This window comes from Coturnix japonica, chromosome 1 (genome assembly GCF_001577835.2).
Source record: "Coturnix japonica isolate 7356 chromosome 1, Coturnix japonica 2.1, whole genome shotgun sequence".
NCBI lineage: Eukaryota > Metazoa > Chordata > Aves > Galliformes > Phasianidae > Coturnix > Coturnix japonica.
The window spans coordinates 64,896,869-64,916,791 of NC_029516.1; the positions used below are offsets into that span (position 1 = coordinate 64,896,869).

Consider the following 19,923-nt stretch of genomic DNA (forward strand, 5'->3'; position numbering starts at 1 on the left):
TTCTTTCAGCACCAACAGCCTGTCATCACCATGTTATATTTTTTCTGGCCTCACAGTATGTGCACTGCTGACCTATTATTAGTCATGCTATATCATCATCCTCAACTAATTTGGTTTGTCAGAAGTCAGTGGGTAGAATCGCCCCATTTCACTGTGGTACTCACTGATGGAAGGAAAGGCACTTTACTGTGGAAAAGAAAGATGTGAGGGATAGGCCCATGCAAAGGGGGAGCATCTTGTCTGACCACAGCTGGTGGTAGAACAGATGTGAATCCTCACATGAGGTTATATCTAGCCTGAGCTGTTTGGATGCAGTAAGTTATATATAACTGCACATGTGATTGTGTTGAATGTCTTGAAGAGATGAAAGGAAACTCAGAAGGGCTGAGCTGTCTTCCCAGTGCTGTTGACATACACTCTATGGAATTGAGCAAATTGCTTAGGTTTTGTCCACACTACCAAGTAGTGAATAGGATGGGAGAGTATCCCTGGGAAGAATCATCATGTACCCAACCCAGTTACCCAGTACTGGCTACTCCCAGAGAGAGGGTAATGGGACAAGGTGCATCTGTGATCAAAAATGCCAGAATAACTCCTGAATTGTTCATTTCCATAAAAACCTTCAGAAGTTTCCAAATCTAATTCACATAACTAAACTCAAATGAAATTAATTTCAATGAATTGGGTTTTTAATTACTTATATTTGAAATACACCTCTTTGGAAAAAGATATTACGGGAAAAGGAAACAGCAGAGCTCCTTCTGCAGACTGTCAGTCACAAAGTAATGCCACATGTCCCTCCATCTGGATACAGGATGGTCTGTGATGAGAAACATAGCCTCTCTTGATCACAGGATAAAAACTTTGGCTCCTTGGCACTATGGTGGAGTGCTGAAAATTGAACATTTCTATTTCAGCCTCAGTATTTGGGGGACTGAGCATTCACACTTACACAGAATGGTCCCCTGAAACCAGATACTTCTTATGAAAATGAATCTGTTCCATCACAATCTTAGGATTCTACCAAAAGGGCAAAAATTCCCTACCAGTTTACACCAAAGCTATTAATCTGCCACTGGTGGAAAGCCTCAGCTTACACATAGGATGTACCTACAGCTGATACTGGTCACATGCTCCTGACAGCTTTTCTTCTCAACACCAATTTCAGAAGCTCCTAATTTGCTGAAGACTTTCCAAACCCTGCATGCCATTTCCCTGTCCTATTACTGTGATTAGTGCTAACCTTGTGTCACTTGTGCTGTAAACCAAGTTTTTGTTGTTTTTTTTGTTTGTTTGTTTGTTTGTGTGTTTGTTTGTTTTATTTAAAAAAATAAATACATCTCTCTTTTCTGGAAGGTATTTTAACCCAGATGCATTTAGCAGTCCAGTATATAGCTCATTACACTAGAAGATTGCATAAGCACAACAAAGGAGCTACAAATAACTAAGGGGATTTTCTTCTTAAAATTGAAAAAATATCCTGGCTATGCAATAGAATTAAGTTACACATTGTTTGTTGTACTTATGCTTGTAGTGACTCTCATTTATTTGTCCAGATTTTGGCCTCAAAGCCATCAGTTTTCTTCTACAGATCCGTGCAACAGCTACATTCTTTGTGCAATGCAAAAGGTGGACTGTTTATCAACCAATCGATAGAACCTGGGTGACACTACAGGAAATGAAGTTGAGCCTCTTGCCCATAGAGTAGGTAAGGGCTGGCTTTGTGGGTTTTTTTTTCCCCCTTTTCTATCTGTCATTCCTAAGCCATAAAATTTTTTTCTAGGTGTTAGGGATAAGGAAGTCCCAGCTCTAGCAGCTGGCCAGCTGGTACTGATCTATTGCTTCCTAGCAATTAATCATTTTAAAAAATACATATATGTCAGCCTCCTGGTTTATAAAGCCCAGGTATTTTTTCTTTTTAAACCTAACCCCATCCTTTCAGAGTATCCAATTTCTGCATGAAATTCAGAGGCAGGCCAATCCAGGTTCCAAAGCTACTTGAAAGCACATTGATTTTCTTGAATAGAAGTATGGCATGCAGCGAACACTGCTCACTATGTGCTGCAAAGAAGTAAACTGTGGAATGGAGAATGGACTTAGATGGAGAAACACCTGCAGCCAGTGGGATAAACACACTGATGAAATGAATTCTTTGTTTTTCAAGAAAATGCTTTTATTTACATAAACTTTCCCAAATTCAAGGCGATTCTCAGTCCCCAATCTTGTGCCATGTAATCATGGTGTAGCATTCAGCCTGTTCTGTTGCAGGAGTCCTCTTCAGCTCTAATGCTTGCCAAGGATTAAAGCTGTGCTATCTAGCTGCTGCAGAACAGAGCTGTGACTGTAAAGTTTAGCTTAAGCGATTCCATTTTGAAGGGGGAATCAAGTATTCAGTGTGGAACTAGAGAAAGCTTTATGGTAACATTAATTATTTGGTCATAGTTGTGTAAATGGCTTTAAATGTAAGTTTGGTGGATGTGCCAGGCAGGGGGGTTGGAACTTCATGATCCTTGAGGTCCCTTCCAACCTGGGTCATTCTGTGATTCTGTGAAATGGCTTTGCAGAATAGTAGCTCTGTACTTGCCATCTCAACTTTTCTTCTTTAGAAGGTTTTGCATTTCTTAGGCTGCTTACTCTTTTCCTTCTGATAAGATTCAGCACACAAGTTGGGTTGGGTTAGGTATACATTTCAACAATATCTGGATTAGTTCATTTTTCTTTTTAGCTTTTATGTTACACTGATGTACAAAATGCAAGATGCCGAAAGCATGACTTTAAAAGCATAATATGTGTCCTTTTTAGCAATTGATCTGTAATAAAAGCAGGATAGTGTGTTTGTTAAGAGCTGCTTGTAGAGATGCACAAAGAAAGCTGTTTGTAATGCATAGAAGGAAGTTTGATCTGGTCCAGGAGAAATAACTAGAATCTACTGGGGCTTTATCCATCAGCAATTAACATGTCTATACATGCATCTGCTATTTAGGATATATTAGTATTTAGGTTTAAATCTCCTGAAATAAAATTGTGTAGTAGTAGCAGAAATGGCTGGATGCTCACAGAGCCAGGACAAAACAGTAAGCTCAATTATCCGGGAGGGCAGAAGAGATAGATGATACAGTAGTTCTGTTGAGTTTGACTTCTATGCTGGAGTGTATTTACCCATGCATTTATGCAGTACTTCATCTCAACAACATCCACGGGCATGCAAATGAAGGGCAGAAACAAGGGATACGCTGTCCAGCCCAGTGCCTTGCAAACAACACTCTGGTTATTAAAGAAATTCAGTCTTATTTAGCCAAGGCAGGTAATAGAAACCAGGATGCCCAGGCAACCTACTCTGCTTGTACTTCTTATATTGCAGCTACCTTTCTGTTTTGTATCCTTTGGTCCAAGATGAAGAGCTAGACCTTTGGTCTCACCTAGGGCTGTTGTGTTTGTTGCTGTTGTTGAGATCCTGAGAAATCCCTAAAAGAAAGTGGGATGCTAATGCGTGAAGGAGGGCTCTTGGCTAGGAGCATGAGGCAGGTCCAGTCAGGGGTCTTGGTTCAACCAAATTTCTCTAAGGAGAAATTTTTCTTGCACACAAATTAAGTGTAGCAAATGCTAGAGTTCTCAATAATCTGAGATTGAAAAGAATCCTAAAATCAAAGTAGTTCATAGAAGGAAGCTTCAGTTTCTCCTCTAAGCAGTCCAACCCAGAGACCAACAGATTAAGTTGACAGAAGGACTGGAAAAATACGGTACACGCTGAGGTGTGTAAGACAGATGAAGTAGTTACATGTAAACACTAGGCTTATAATACAAACATACTGATTCCCCCCTTGCAAGGGTGGGGATGGCAGTGCAGAACTGAAGTGCTGGTTTCCATACCATCATAAAATAATCCATTATTGACATTTGATAATGTATGGGGAAAATTTGTGCAGTGCCTTCAGCTAATGAGCTCAGAAGTAATCTGCCCCTCTAATTGTGTGGTGTCTCCTGGAGGTGCTGAAGGAATCATTCAGGTGTTTGAAATTAGTTGAGATGTTTGGGACTTTTATAGCCCGCCCTGGCTCTGGCCGCCTCTCCAGAAAGGCATGCGTCTTCCACAGTTCTTATAGCCCTATGTGGGCATCTCAGCTAGCCTAAATCATCCCAAATGGCACTACACATCTGTGTTCAGGCACCTGGGTTGCTCCCATAGGGAGCTCTGCTGAAACATGTATTTGGATAGAATTATAGTCAGGCGATGGTTGATTTTCACTATTTGGAAGACCCACACACTGTGGAAGGAAGAAAAAAATTATAATAGATTACATAGGGATTGCCTGACTAAAATGCTACCAGCTGTGCACAGAAGTATGGAATTTTGTTGCTGCAAGCAGGAAAAGGAGTAAAATGCCCACTTTGTTAGCTGGGGGAGACCTAATTTGTAAAGTTCAAATTGCATTCAGACTGAAGTCCAGGGTTACTTTGATCAAAGAGGTGAGCACAGCCTGCTACACAGGGAAAAAAATACAAACCCAAAAGCCAGACTGGACCAACAGAGCAAGCTGAAGTTTTCAAGCACATTTTCATTGAGTATCGAACCTGGACACAGCTACCCAGGAGTGAATTAATTCAGAAAAAAGCTGCACTTGGGAAAGCTGAAGTTATCTCATATAGCTAATGCACCAGTGGTGGACTAAATTAGGTAATTACCTCCTTCAGTGTGCTAAGGAAAATCTGCTTTGCAGAACAGCAAAAGCAATACAGAGAGAACATAAGCTGATTTTTCATGGTATTGACAACTTTGTTTGCTCTTCAGCTCTGGATACTCAGTGATGTTTTCTTCATTTTTCCACTCATCAGTCGAGAACTTCCTGCTTCTCACTGCTGGCAAGATGTTCTTGCAGGAGGTCCCAGGTGTTGCCCATAATGGAAACTGCAGTTGAGAAGGGCCAATTCAACACTGATGCTTGATTTAAGGTGGTGAATCACGCAGAAGTGATTCACTGTGTGAATCACACAGTGTTTACGATGTTGCATAAGAAGCATCTGCATTTCTCAGAGATAGTCAAGTCATTATTGAATCATCCATCAGATAACCAACGTGGATTTAACAGCATCTACCCCTTCTGCTCTTCTCCTTTCTCTCTGCATGGTGCCCTTCTGCCCTGAAAAAAAGAAACATCAAACTGGTCCTGACAACAACAGTCACTTCAAGAAATAAAAATACCGACAGAACAGCAGCAGATATGAATTTTACGCATACAGTTGCAGAAGCTACAGGGAGCCATGAGAGTTACGTTCCCAGTGAGGGAATAATTGATTTTTTTTTCATAAGTTCACCTGCCTCTCACTGATAGATGACTGCTTATTTTGGTCCCTAGAAAACAGTTCTGCACAATAACGTAGGTGCACTGAACGCTCCAAAGGTCAAGCAGCTTGAGCATGGGAAAATATTTGTGAATGAGGCCAAAAAACCTACTGAAAGAACTGATTTCTGGCTCAAAGATTAGTCTTCATTTAGAGACTGAGAATTTATTGCTGCCAAAACCAGCATTATCAGCTTTCTGTCAGCAACAATCATCAGGATTTCCTTTCCCAATCAACATGAGCTGTGACCTCATCGTTGCAAAGGTGAAACCCTGACAGGGATTAAAGGCTAATAGAGAGAAATGAGGTAGCAGGGCTAAACAAAGGGGAGATTGTTACGTGGCAAGAGTGAGCTGAGGCTGAATGTTACAGCTGAAACTTGAACTGGGAGCCAAAGGGAAAACCAGAGTATTTTTAAGGAGAGTTGAAGTAACACTGGGTCTCTCAGCGTTTGGTGGAGCAGTAAGGCAGGCTGCCATCCTGGCCGTCGGAGAGTTTTGAAGCGGGATTAACGTAGCCTTGTGGTTTGTCAAGTGTTTAATTGCAATTCTTCGGGGACACAGCCTGAAAGACACTGGAAACCAATTTAACAATCACGCCTATCATTATATGCACCAAATTGCTCCTGTGCACACATAATATTCAGTAGAATGAAACAGAGTCTGGGGGCAAGGTTTAGAACACGAAAAGTGATGAAAGGCAAATGTGTTCTTTATATTCATCAAAGCAATGTAAACTGTGGCTGGGAAATAAAAAGAGGTAAAAAGGGCTTTATGTTGTTGATCTGTGAGTTATTAGCTTTTTTCACTCATCCTTCCACTTTGTGGAACCAAGGAGTGAGGAGATCTATTCTGTGGCGATGCTCTTCTCCTAAAGGTCACTCTTAGCTGCTGCAGAGCCTTCTGATCTCAAATCTCACCGCAGACTTGAATGCAGTCCTAGCAGAAGCAGTGTGTGTCATGCTGTGCAGCGGGCTTCTGGGTTAGGACCTTCTGGAGCCTCCTGCACAGCCCAGTTTTTTTCCAGCAGAGGTAGACTTGTGCTGCAGTGCAATTCCAGATGTCTGGTAGCTCCTGGCATCCAGATTTCTTTCTGTATAAGCTTTAAGTATCTTTACCCATCAATATGGTATGACACTCTTCCTGCCCTGTAGTGGACTCCTTTAAAAGGCACCACACAACCTGAGCTCTTGCTGGAGCATAGAAATTACCCAGTGATGTGAAAGAACTCAGCACCTTCCAGCATGAAGTTTCTAGGTTGCAAGTGTATTTATATGTGAAAAGGGAGGTTTGCAAACCAAATTCAACTTAAATGTGCAATAATAGTACAGACTTGGCATGGATTACATGCTGTAATATTTGATATGGCCTACATGCATCCCACCTCAATCTGGCAAAATGATTTAAAGTGAATGTTGAGCAGAAAGGTCAGGTGAAAGCTTTTTTATGATGATAATTACAAGGATATGTGCCAGTGTCCCTATTGATAGTGAGAGGCCTTCAGGAACTGCTCTGAAAAGAATGCATCCAGCAAAACACATTTCAGGGCCTTCTGTGAGGAACCTACACATTTCAAACTTCTACAGTATGTTATTCTTTATATTCTAGACATCATCATCACCCATAAGTACAACAAGGTTAAGTCCCTGTCTAGTAAAGAAATAATCAGTCCAAGCATTCTGATTGTTCCTCAGCTCCCAAAAGGTGGAGCTGCAGGAACAGCCTTTGGCTGCTTTTGAACAGTTTTCAAGCTTGGTCTGAAAGGTGAAGTCACACGCAGATAATCTCCAGCCCCCAGGGAAGCACTCAAATATAAGGTTCCTATCTGTGGAAGGTAGCCAGGCTGAAGTTTGCTTCCTGACTAATGATAAAAGCACACAGCAGCTCTGAGAGGTTGGGGGAAACTTGTGTGCTTTCTGGGCTGAACTCTGATCTGTTTCTTTGGAATGGCTCACACATTAAAATATTTAATTGCGTGAAAATACTAGAAGTATTAGGATTTAGCAACACTGTGACTCAAGCCCTATTTTTTAGTGCTATCAGGCTAAGAAATATGAAGGTTAATAGTGTAGGAGCATAAAGAATCTTGTAACAAAACCTGAAACTATCTACCATCAAAAGATAAGTGGCAGGCTTGAGATTTGTTAGACAACAGTTTTTGGAGAGGAAGACACATATATCATGCTGAACTGAAGGGGAAATTTAAGTAGGCACGATGTAATTACCTTATCTGGAATACAGCCAGAAAGCCAGACTAGGATCCTTTTTTCTCAAAGAAAACTTCATGGATTTATGCTTGGCAAACAAATTGCCGTGAATAATTTATTAATTTATATGGTCTCTCTGATTTTTAGTCTAATTTTTTGTGACCTACCACTTGCAAACAAAGTTAATTTTTCTCTTTTCTTCTTCCTAACTTGAGTTGTGATCAAACATTGGTCTGAAACCATTTCAGTTGCAGCAGTTCTTGCAAAGTTCTTGTTTTACTTTCATTCACACTATTTCCACGAAGGGATCTCAAGACATGAGAAAAATAAATAGATCTGAAGATGTCTGCCTGTTTCAAGGTTTGATCATTTTTACTAAGTGCTGAGTTTGGGGAAGACCATTTTGCAGACTTTTACAATATTCTACTAACAAAGTCAACAAATACCTTGACACTTTTTATGACATCTTTACCAGGAATTAAGCCTGGAAGTTTCACATTGGAATGGGGCATGAAGTCTTGCTTTCTCCTTGAAATGACACGGAGTACAGGTACTTTCATTCCCACTAAAGCCCTGTGCAAATTCTTATCCTAAAGAATTATGGCACGTTACTTCGAGATCTTTGGTCTACTGTTTTTGAGTGTGTTTTATTAATATTACGATCAACTCTAAAGCACGACAGCTAGAGAAAAAAAGCTGTGCCTTTCACAACATGATCTATTTAAGGGCCAAATTCAGCATAACTCTTCAACTACTATCAGAGCCCCCTTCCTTTCACTGCTCCCTCTCTTTGCATGCACATTCTAATTTGAAGCGATCTGGAACCATTATTTATTTTTCACTCTATATATGGAAGACTGACTTGGTGTTTGCATTGGCTTTGGGCCTGATATGGCATTTTTGAGGATGAACCACATGTGTATGTGGTATTCCAGCTAAACTGAACTAAGAAAATGTGCACACTAACCAGAAACTCCTTCCTGCTCCATTCCACAGTTTCAAAACTGATAACAGGCAAAGTGCATGTCAAGCTTCTGATGGCTAATGTGCAGCCACAGCTTCCTCTCACATCCCTCTGTTTTTCTGAAAGACATACACTGAAACCGTTTTTCAACAACAGGTGTGGCCAGAGCTGTTTGAGAGTTTGGTGGGACAGCATTTGGAGAGGTGGGAGGGGAAGAACATGGAGGCAGTCATAAATAGGTGGAATTTTTGCTTTATTCCTATAATTTGTGAGCGTTCCCGTAGGAGAAGGTAGTGTATACCTAATATAAGTATTAACCAAGAAAGTTCACAACTGGAGCAAGGAAAAAGAATGCGCTAGCAAGGATGTTAGAACTTGATATCCTGGCTTACCAATGGGTTCCTTTAAACTCTTCTACTGCCTCAGGATGGCTAACACATATCTACGCATTGCAGCCAGCAGTATTTTGCTGTGTGATACAAAGACATGTTCTGTAACAAGATGAATCTTAAATGGTGGGATGGAGAGGCTTGGTGTGTGAAGTAACTAATGAATTGCAGAACCCGTGGCTTGATGGCCATTGGTTCAAATCTCACCCCCTTGGTAACAGCCAAACTCCCTGAGACAGACTTTCCCCTGTTCTTAGGCATCCTTCGCAGTCAGCCATGGCCTTCTATCCACTTCCACAACACCCAGTACAAATAACACCTCTCTGTCTGGAAGCTTGCCGGAGATGGATTGGTGCTATGCTAACAGCAGGTATTGATTGTGTTTGAACGCGTACCTTCTTTTGGTCGCCAGGGGAAAGGCTTGAAACTGAATGAATACAAACTGAAATGCAAGCTGTTCCTATCCTTACTAGAGCACTATGGGAACAGCCGTAGCTGGTATTTGTGCTGAACTGGTTTAAGGGGCAGACCTTGGTATTTTTTCCAATAAGTTCACAGACTGACATGGGAAGGAGATGAAATCTGTGTTAATATTTATGAACCAAACCTGACATGTAGTGACAGGGTTTTCCATCTAACACAGAGCAAAACGGCCAAGATTCAGTGACTGCACTGACATTGATGCTCAGAGCTCAGGAAGCAAGCAGTAACTGGGAAGCAACAACTGTGCACAGTAATTGCAGTTTGCTCTTCCTTGTATCATTTCAGTGGAATCTTCCCAGTGGAAGATTCCCAAGCAACTTCCATTTCCAAAGCAATTTACTTTCCATCTGTGCTCAGCTGAAGGTTGTTCATTGTAATGAACAATTCAGATTTTTAAGGTTGTCGACAATTTGGAAAACCTCGATCAGCTCAAAGACAGGGAGACTTAAAAATGTTCACAAATGGAACAAAGAATCATAGAATCATAGAATCACCCAGGTTGGAAAAGATCTTGAAGATCATCAAGTCCGACCACAGCCTAACCATAGTACCCTAACTCTAACAGCACTAAAGCCTGATGTTTGGGGACTTTTTTTTTTAAAGATTGAAATAGGAAATAAACACCTCATTATCTGTACATTTAATGTTAGCTAGAGCTAACTCAGTCCACATCATCAACACATCTAAGTGAATTATTAAGAATTCAAAGGTAGACACATTGATAAACTGCCGTTAATATGTTTCCTTGATAGATTCCTCAGTCACTTACACATTCTCTTTTTGTTTAATCATTACATTGATCAATATTTTCTGCTTCATGGGAATCTCATTTATATTGTTATGCAAGGATCTGAGATATTTTTCCCTCAGAGAAATCATACAGGAATTAAGAAGACATTTTTATAAGTTAAAAGAATGAACAAACAAACAAAACAGATCAGAACAAGAAAATTGCCTCTTTATATAAGCAAGTTGGCTTTGCTTCTTGTAGAATGTTTCTCTTTTACTCATCGTGAAGTTCTCTTAGCAAGATTCTTAAACACAAAGAAAAGTAGAATGGCGTTTTGAAGAGAGAACTTTGGACAGAGTGCCTGTAAAAGTTAAAATACAAGTTTAAAAAGAAGGTATTTCTGAGAAACCTGGCTTGAAAAAGGAAGCTGGAAGCTGCTGTCAGCTCAGGTCTTTGTTTGCCAGAGGTCAGTGTGTGATGAGAAAAGATTATGCAGCAAGTAAGGAATATTGAGCTTTGAACCTTGTCTGAAGCTTCAAGCTTGCATTTCTTTCTTTCATTTCTTTTACATCAGTATGAATAAACCCTCTTAATTTTTGAAGAAAATCAACATCTGGAACAAACTTTGATTTGTCATGTAAACCACAGTGCTCAACAAGTCTTCTTGTTTTGTTCAGGCTTTAGCATAGTGCAGCAGGTGAGTGCAAGGCTGCTGTACCTGAGCTGTACCTACTCCATGGATGGATGCTTGTAGGACTTTGTCCATCCTCTCCTTCTCAGCACTGAATGGGCAAGTCCTGGACAGTAAGAGAGGCTGACACGTGCCCCAGTTAATGATGCCCTTGTAAAATCCCAGCGTAGCAGAACAGAATTTCACTGCCCTTGCTAAAATGAATTTATGAGAGGCTGGATTGTTGAGAATTGAAGCATCCTCTAAAATAAGGAGAGGAGTTTCTCAGAAAGGCTCTTCAAGTCATCTTGTCATGCATCAGTATGGGAGTAAAGCACCACAACTCATTTAAGTCTCAGAAAACTGTTAAACTGTGAAGCCGGTGGCTGAGTCTGTGGCCATGTTTAAATCTCGGGTATCATTAGTGGGACAGGAGAGGGGTGGAAAAAAGACAGAAATGGCCTATTCAGGACAAAACAAGTCATTATTTCTTCCTTCGCAAACAATGGGGGAAAAAGTAAAAGGGCTCTCATGAGAACCTGTATGAATTTCTTTAAGAGGGTGTACTTCAGATGGAGAATAGGCTAATTGTGTGAGATATCGGGGTTACTAAGGCAACAATGCAACTTTCTGAATATGAAAGCAAACAGATGTAAAAACCCAAAGTAAATCATTAATGTGCATCAGTATTTTGAGATGAGTTGGAGTGACTTATATATTGTAGTCCCTCTTTATTTAATATTTCAAAAGTGTTCTTTGATTTAAAAGCAAACACTTAATAGGGCTCTTTTCAGACAATTATGCTCTTTTCTATACAGCACTCTGAGAAGAGACTGGTTATTGATGCCCTCTAACAGAACAAACACATACATCTGATGGAGTTAAATTAAACAGGAAGGCCTTGATACCTCACGAAACTTAAATATAGGCTGTGAATCCTCCCAGCCTTGGTGAACACTCGGCTCTTTGCAGACTTGCACTGGCTCCAGCATCCTGCTGAAGTAAGCCTTACTCAGCCAGTTTGCACTGTACTTTCAGTTGCAACAAACATCTTTTTGTAGCAGCATTTTTTAACCAAGCCTTTCTCTAACAAAGGTAGACAGTTTTAGACTGGAGGTTATTTCTTAGAAGAAAGAAACCCACACTATGTGTAGCATTATGGAATGGAATTAAACTGTTACTTGCAGCTTGAAAAGCTTTCTAATTGCTTTCTAGTCCAGCAGAGAAATAAAACTCTTCTCTGATATACAAAGTGTTAAATCTGTGGTGATTTACCCAGTGCTGGAGTTTTTCCAGTTCATAATGTATGTGAATGATTACACAAATAAGTTCTTAAGAATTTAAGTAGTGCTTCTTCCTACAGTTATTTTTGGCACATCACATTTGCTGTATGTTATTCATGTTCCTTCTGTCTTCAGACTTAAGTGACTGGGTTGTAAGAAGTTTCTGTTGCAGGCCTGGAGAAGGACTTAGGCACCTAAGAATTGGGTTTTATGTTTGTTTGTTTGTTGGAGGACTTAGTTATTGATCTAACGAAATGTCTAATTTCTTGCAAATTTTGCCTCTTGTAGGCTACCCCAGCTGCAGCAAACTTCCATCACTTTGAGGCACAGAGGACAGCCAGGAACTCAGAGCAAATTTCTCTGTAAAACAAGACACTTTACTGGGAGATTTCCCTTCCAGGACATCCTGTTGACTGTGCCATGAAATGACACAGCCATACAGAGCTGAAAGGGAAGGGGGCTAAGGTACAGCACAACAAGCAGGGAAACTCCCTCGATCTCCCCATGAAAGCTCCAGCCCAATGATTATGCCACACCACATCACTACTGACAGTTCCCCGAACAGATTCCTTCCATGGGTAATTAGTCTTCACGAAGCATGAATGGACTCGTTTTCTACCAGGAGACTGAATTTTAGCTGACAAATTAGACAGATTCCCTGAGGCCAGAGTTATGCAGCTTTGCCAGTCTCACTAAAAATGTGATTTATAATAGATTCCTAGTTGCAGGCACTCCTTTCTTCAGGAATGAAGGCACACACCATACTCAAGTCTTTGCCTAACATGATGGTCTTACAAACCTTTGTCCTCTGCTAATGAAAGCTGACTCTGTTGCTTGCTTTTGTCCTAACAAGTAACTCCTCTTTTGCCCTATTGAGAATGATAATATTGGGAAACTTCAGTCTTTATGCAAAAGTTATGCATGTGCATGCGAAAATAGCACTGTAGGAGGCAAGTGTATATGTTAGCTTGGTACATCGAACTAGATGGAGCTTCTAGCTGGAAAACCAGATCAAGAGATTTTGACTAAGTTCTTACTAAGCGAGGCTACACCTTCCAACTCACCACTGTGTTTTCTTCTTATTTACCCCTCCAGTGAAACTGGTATTAGTATTCAGCAAATATCAGCACTTGCTCAGATCAAAAAGTAGGCTCGCCCATCCCCAACAGTGTCTTGAACATGTCTGTATTTGCATGGTATTAATAGTTAATAGTTGTTTTAATTATTAATTTATTTTATTTAATAACCGCTCGCAGCATTATTAAGGTGCCATCAGGCTGGAAAATGATGCGAGAAGAGGCTAATAAAAATATAAATTCTGGATCTAGTAAGTGGATAATGTGAGGTGGATGGATACAGATACAGGGGGCTGGTTTTATTTGTATGAGTTTTGGAGGACTCTACACAGGTGAACAGCTGGACGAACCCTCTGTTAGAACTTCCTTTCATCTACATGTGAGCTGTTCCATAGTATTATTATACTCAGGCATTAAGGAGAGCGCTTTTTTTTTAAACTTACTTAGAAAATCAGAATCCTGTCATGAAAATTTAATGGCTCCTGCAGTGGCTGAATCTTACAATCAGTACATGCAAAAGGAAACTATGTGATTTAATCTATGTCTGTGGCTGCTTAAAAAAGTCAAGATGGTTGTATAAAAATCATAATAATCTACAGATCACTTAACCTTTGTCTTCCGATGTGATCTTGTGGGAAGGAGAGATGAAGCATGTATGTGGCAAGTTCTGAATTACCAGGAGACTCGAAAGTACTATTAATTAGACATGATATAAGACTGGCTTTCAGAAATGCTCCAAAATCAAATGTTTTTCTTAACAGATACTATATGAATCCTAGCCCTGTTGCCCTACCTGATATAGAGTATCTGCTGGCAAAGCACTGTTAGTATGGGAGACCTACGTTCTTGTTCTTATGGGATTTATTTAGATCCTAATCTGTCTGTGGGCTAAATGAAATGCTGCGAATTTAACTGTCTCCTGCTAATTTAGTTTATAATAACTATTAATAGATGCACTCATTAAATTATATTCCATAAATGGAATAAATAATTGAAGTAAACTCAACATCCACCATAAATACTCTGTGCGGTCATTCAATTTATAGGACTGAAGAGATGAGAAGAATTTCAGTTTCCCAGCCCACATTTTATCTCCACTAGATGTCAGTCTGTGGATGGACCTTGAGGGGTTTGAGCCCAATTCCATAGTTAAACATGTGCTCAGATTCACACCCACACTGCCACTAGCAGCAACCCCAAATAACAAATACTTACGATATAGTAGTCACGATATTGGGTGTTGGGTTTTTTTTGTTTCTTGCTCTTCTACCCCCTATCTTTTCCCTCCAGCAAATTTCTCAGCACTGACAACGTGCACCGATGCTGATAAATGGGAGCAGCACTGTGTAGTGAAGGATTCCCCATGGGCATTTCCCTTCACTCATCCATTCATAAAGGGCCAGACGTGACACATCTACTCTTGAGGACTGCCTTGCTTGTAAGTTTGTTGAAAATATTTGAGAGCATACCTTTAATCGCTGACAGCAGCCAGGTGCTGGGAAGGCTTTTGTTTATTTCCATTCTGTAAGAGGGGATATTTGTTATTGTTTTCTGTGAAGAAAATGTATTTTCAGAAAGTATTCTGACCACTCCAACAGTATCTTTATAGGACAGCCAAAGGCAGTGGACTGTTTGCAGGTTCAGCAGGTGAAATCAATTTCACAAGCAACAGAATCAGAGTCATATTTCCATGACTGCTCACAGGATTCCTGGAGGTGCTGTACGTGGATGCTGATGGCTTCTGCAGCCTCTACGAGGTAAGTGTCTCACATGCAGCTCTGCAAACATAATGTGACCCCAGCACACTGGGTTTAATGTGACTGTCTTATTGCACACACAGGCTGAGATTCTGGGTGAGCTATGTGCCTGAGAAACACAGGTGCTCTGGGACTGCACAAAAGCCTGGTAAGCTTAGTGTTGGATTTAAGAGCAAAGGAGAGATTCATGTGCACGTACTTCATAGCTATTTACTGCATGCTCAGCTGTCCAGGCTGCTGAAGTCCAGAAAAATTGTTGCTGCTATCAAAACACAGGAAAAGCCAAGAATTTCATGAGATGAGATCCAATCGTACATATATAGGAAATCCTTATTATATGGCACAATTCTCAAACTTCACACTGCTCTTGGCAGTATTTTCACACAGGAGTTAAGAACTTGAGTAACACTAGATAGCTGAAAAAGTCAAGAGAGGAAAATAGTAACTGCATGGTCTCACCTTCACCCTGGCCACAATTTTTGCTTTGCTTGCTTGCTCCTTGGTTGCATGAGAATTGCTTCTTGTCACCACTAAATGAAAATGGACTGGATGGAGGAAGTTGTTTAGCAGAGAAGAGATCCGGGAGAAGGCATAAAGAAAGGTGGTGAGAGTACCTTGTTAGCAGCTAGCATTTGTGATCAAGCAGCCAAAGATATTTTCAGCTCAGTGCGGGAGAGGCCGCAGCTGTGCAATGTGTGGAATGTGACCTGTTGGGAAGGTGTGGACAGAGAAGCAGATCAGGGTGGAAAGGGGGAAAGGGAGCAGGTGGCAGAGCAGAACTGGATTTTTCTTCATCCTCTGAAGGAGCTGTTGCCAAGGACAAAGCCATAAGCAACCAGATTTAAAAAAAAAATTACTCTTCTCTGAGTGTTTCCTGGTTGATAACCTCATTGTTTAACATCAGGGTGATGGAGAACTTTAGAGATGATGATCCAGGCCTGGACACAGGCTGACACACACTCTTGGTGTGTATGACAATCTATGTCCCTAGAGGAAACTGCAGGATTCTGTGTTAGAGTATGTGGAGTTTCCTTTCACTTAGTACCAACCTTCCTATGATTTAGCTGTGTTTCTTGCTGTATCAGACCAAAACATAAAGTCAAACTGTACATTATATCAATCAGCTGGTCCATGAATGAGGTGAAAATTCCTCAGGTTGTCACAGAACTATATTTTGGTTAACAGCTATCCTAGGTAGCATGTCTCCCTTCTTGTTGATATATGCTTGCACAGTTGCCCAGCAGGATGATGACAATGCTGATCCTGACGAAAACACTCCATGCAGATGCGATATAAAAACTTTGTCAAGATAAGTGTTGAGAAGTTCCTTATTTGCTCTGGAATCTGGACTGCATCAAACATATGAGTCAAAAGTATCTGCAGTGACTCAGAGCCCAAGAACTGTGACAGAAGATGAAATTCATTCCTATTTGCACCATTCATTTTTGTGATAAATGGCAAGTGTTTTGAACATCTCCTCCAGGATTTAGCGGGATTTTTTCCTACCCAGATCTCTTATTCATGAAGGACTGATTTGTGATATTATATAACAAATGAGTGACATATACACCTCAACACTGAATGGATCCACTGTTATGGCCCTCGTACACATGTGCAATATCTCATCTGAAGCCACATAAACTCCCGAGTTTTTGGCTTAGGACAGTAATAACTACTTCTGTGATTAAGACAGTCTGCAGTATCTATTGCATATAGATTCTTCATTGCTTTCAAATGCCTCCCAAAAAACCATAAAAGCTGTTTTTGTTCCACCCTTGGTTATTAAGATAGTTCTACCCACTATTAGGTGTGCTTCTAGTCATCTTGATCAAAATTCCTAAGCCAGTTTCCATAATTTGCCCCACGTAAGTGGGAAACTGAGGTTCTGGATGTGGGTATGCTCCATGGCACCACATGGTGAATCTGCAGTGGAATTCACTGCTCAGCAACAAAGGCTAATCAAAAGCATTTTCCTAAGTGCATCAATCAGTTTCATTGGATCCTATTAAATACTAGACCAAAAATAAAAGCTTTGGTCTATAGCTTCAAAGCTCTGTGGCCAAATACATACTTAATCTAATACAGGCCCGAATAAGAGACAGAAAACTAATGTTTGTGCCGGAAGAAAACATGCTGAGAGATTTGTTTCCTTAGTGTAAAGTAACTTTTTCCAGAGCCCACGTTTTATTTTCTGATGGAAGTCCCTTCAATAAAAAAAAGTCAAGCTAACATACATGTTTTGATTAAAATTAATGACCATCTTTATGCATTTGAGACACGAGGTTTCAAAGTCTGTGACCTGCTTTGTTATGACCATCCTGTAGAGCTACCATCTGTTGAACCAGGGGAACTGTCTCCCTCCAGAGTCTCAGCTGTGACAGTTCTTTCTCACTGTCCAGCTTCAAATGTCAGTGCCTCAAAAAACAGTTCTACATCTTAATTTCATACAGAATTCTTAAAAGTAGGACTTGCATCGTTTATTCTCCAGTAGAACAGCCAGCTTTGGGTGGATTCTTTTCCTTATGGTAGTTCTCTAAATCCACGCTAAGACAAAGTAACATTTTAACGTTCATATTAAAACATTTTAACTGGTTAACGTTCATATTAAAACATCAAATGCCATTGAAAAAGAATCTCTGAACAGAAATGTTAAAAAGGGGTGAACAAAAATTTGATGCTTACAAGATCCATGTTTTGTAAAAGATGGGCAAAATAGCAAGTGAAAGGCAACGATGGTGAATTAAACTGGACTGCTGGCCAAACTGCACCCCTTTCCTAACAGTGCAGAATTATAGAATCAAGGTTGGAAAAGCCCTCCAAGATCCATTTACTACCAGTATTTCCCCATGTAACCATGTACATGATGTACAACACCTACATGTTTCTTGAATATGTCTAGGGATGGTGATTCAACCACCTCCTGGGCAGCCCATTCCAGCATCTGACCACTCTTTCAGCGAGTTTTTCTATCATCCAAATGGAATCTACCCTGGTGCAAATTAAGGCCATTCCCTTTAGTCCTATCACTAGTTACACAGGAGAGGAGGCCACCCCCCCTTTTTCTCAGGTAGTTGTAGAGAGCAGTAAGGTCTCCCCTGAGTTTCCTCCAGACTAAACAATCTCAGCTCCCTCAGCCATTCCTCATAAGGCTTGTGCTCCAGACCCCTCACCAGCTTTGTTGCCTTTCTCTGGACACACTCCAGGGCCTTGATGTCTTTCTTGTAGTGAGGGGCCCAAATCTGAACACAGTACATAAGATGCAGCCATACCAGAGCTGAGTAGTGGGATGCTTACCTCCCTGCTCCTGCTGGCTGCACTATTTCTGATGCAAGCTAGAATTTTGTTGGCCTTCTTGGCCATCTGGGCACACTGCTGGCTCATGTTCAGCCAAGCATCAACCAATACCCCCAGGTCCATTTCTTCCACACAGTCTTCCAGCCACCCTGCCCCAAGCCTGTAGAGTTGCCTGGGCTTGCTGTAGCCAAAGTGCAGGACCCAGCACTGGATCTTGTTGAATGTATGGTAACTCCTGAGTCACAGCCTGAACCACTGATTGAGCAGCTGGTCAACCCTGGGAGCACAGGTGAAGGCAATTTAGCTGTGAGACCAGTAGAGATGGAGCCTGGCTCCATTTCTCTTAGACCTCATTTAAGGGCTGACTGCCATTGTGGAAGGATCTCTGGTTGGAGATCTCTGTTTTGTGGAATTTCCCCTTGCAAGCCCTGATCTTTGGAGACAGGTGAGTGCTTTTCCTTTGAAACCCCGTACTATTTGTGCTAGTCCCTTTGCTACTACATTCCTGTATTGTCCTTCCACCATGCTGACCTTTCTGATTGTGACATTCAACTTCATCCCACTGGCACCAGCAGATCAATGCTTCCTTCCAACTTGGTGACATTTGTAAACTTGCTGAGAGTTCTCAATGCCCTCACCCAGGCCATCAATGAAGATACTGATCAATTCTGTGATTCTGTGATATTGAATGGGAGAGGCTCCAACACTGACCCATGGGGAATACCGCTCATTACCTGCTACCAACTCAAACTCCATTCACCACTGGATGTGAATGGTGAGAATTAAATAACCCATACTTTTTTTGTATCATGCTTTCTTTCTGAAGTATAATTTCTGAATTCCTTGTCACATCTCTGGTGAATTAAGTTTGGTTTCTGTCTAGCGAGGCCTTTTGTAGTATGTGGCTACAAATAGTTATTCACTGAAAGTTCCAATTCTTATCCTGTAACAATAATAATAACTGTAAATATGTTAACCTTTTCTATATGTATTTAAAACATACAGTATTACCTACTTGGAGGCAAGCATTTGTGAAAGTATATGGGAAGTGAGGGAGGAAAACACTTGGGAAATGTTTGTGTTGCATGTGGCAAGCATTTACCTTCCAGGCTGTGCAGAGAGCCACAGGATGGTCCTGAGGGCCCCTGTGGGCCGACGAATAAAAGCTGACCGGGAAGACATACCTACAGATAACTTGTTAAGGGTATTTTTGAGGAAAAGGCAATGTTTTACAGAGCACAGCCCAGAGTGCCCACTTTGCCCCGTGGGCCAGCCCAGTAGACATCCTGCCACGGGCAGAAAACGCAAAAAGCAGCGATCTAAGGGCAAAAAACACTCTCCCTTCAGCAGCAGCACGGGACCTGGGCAGCTCCAGGGCGCTGCGGAACGCACCGCACACCCACCCTCTCCCTCGGCCCGCTGCTGGGGCCGGGCCGCCGCCATTTCCGCGCGGCGGGGGCGGAGCTGGGCCGTGCCGGGATACGCGATGGCGGCGAAAGCCGGAGCGTTGCCTGAGGTGGCGGCGCGACTGAAGAGACTCATGGCTGCCGAACCGTCGGCCCGTCTGGAGAGCGTGCGGGCCATGACGGGCCTGTTCCGGGAGGCGCAGCCCAGGTAGCGTGGAGGAGGGCCCGCCTGCGGCCACGTGTGCCGGGGGAGGGAGCTCCGGCCGTGCCGCCGGGCCTGGGTGGTCCTTGTGACTGCGAGCAATGCTTGTTGACTGCCGCGGGT

General features: G+C 41.6%; 1 protein-coding gene and 1 long non-coding RNA gene across 2 annotated transcripts in view; one reads left to right on the forward strand and one right to left on the reverse strand.

The window, feature by feature from the left end:
- Positions 1-1,728: 1,728 nt before the first annotated feature.
- Positions 1,729-19,790, reverse strand: LOC107317662. Its single transcript, XR_001556963.2, has 3 exons — positions 19,676-19,790; positions 19,295-19,376; positions 1,729-5,138 (listed from the first exon to the last, which is right to left on the reverse strand). It is a non-coding gene; the product is annotated as an uncharacterized LOC107317662 (long non-coding RNA).
- ATXN10 (ataxin 10) overlaps positions 19,307-19,923 on the forward strand; it is a 91,791-nt gene continuing 91,174 nt past the window's right edge. Inside the window, exon 1 of the mRNA XM_015870548.2 lies at positions 19,307-19,806. Coding sequence (XP_015726034.2) covers positions 19,322-19,806 — 485 coding nt within the window. The 5' untranslated portion in view covers positions 19,307-19,321. The remainder of the gene's footprint in view (positions 19,807-19,923) is intronic.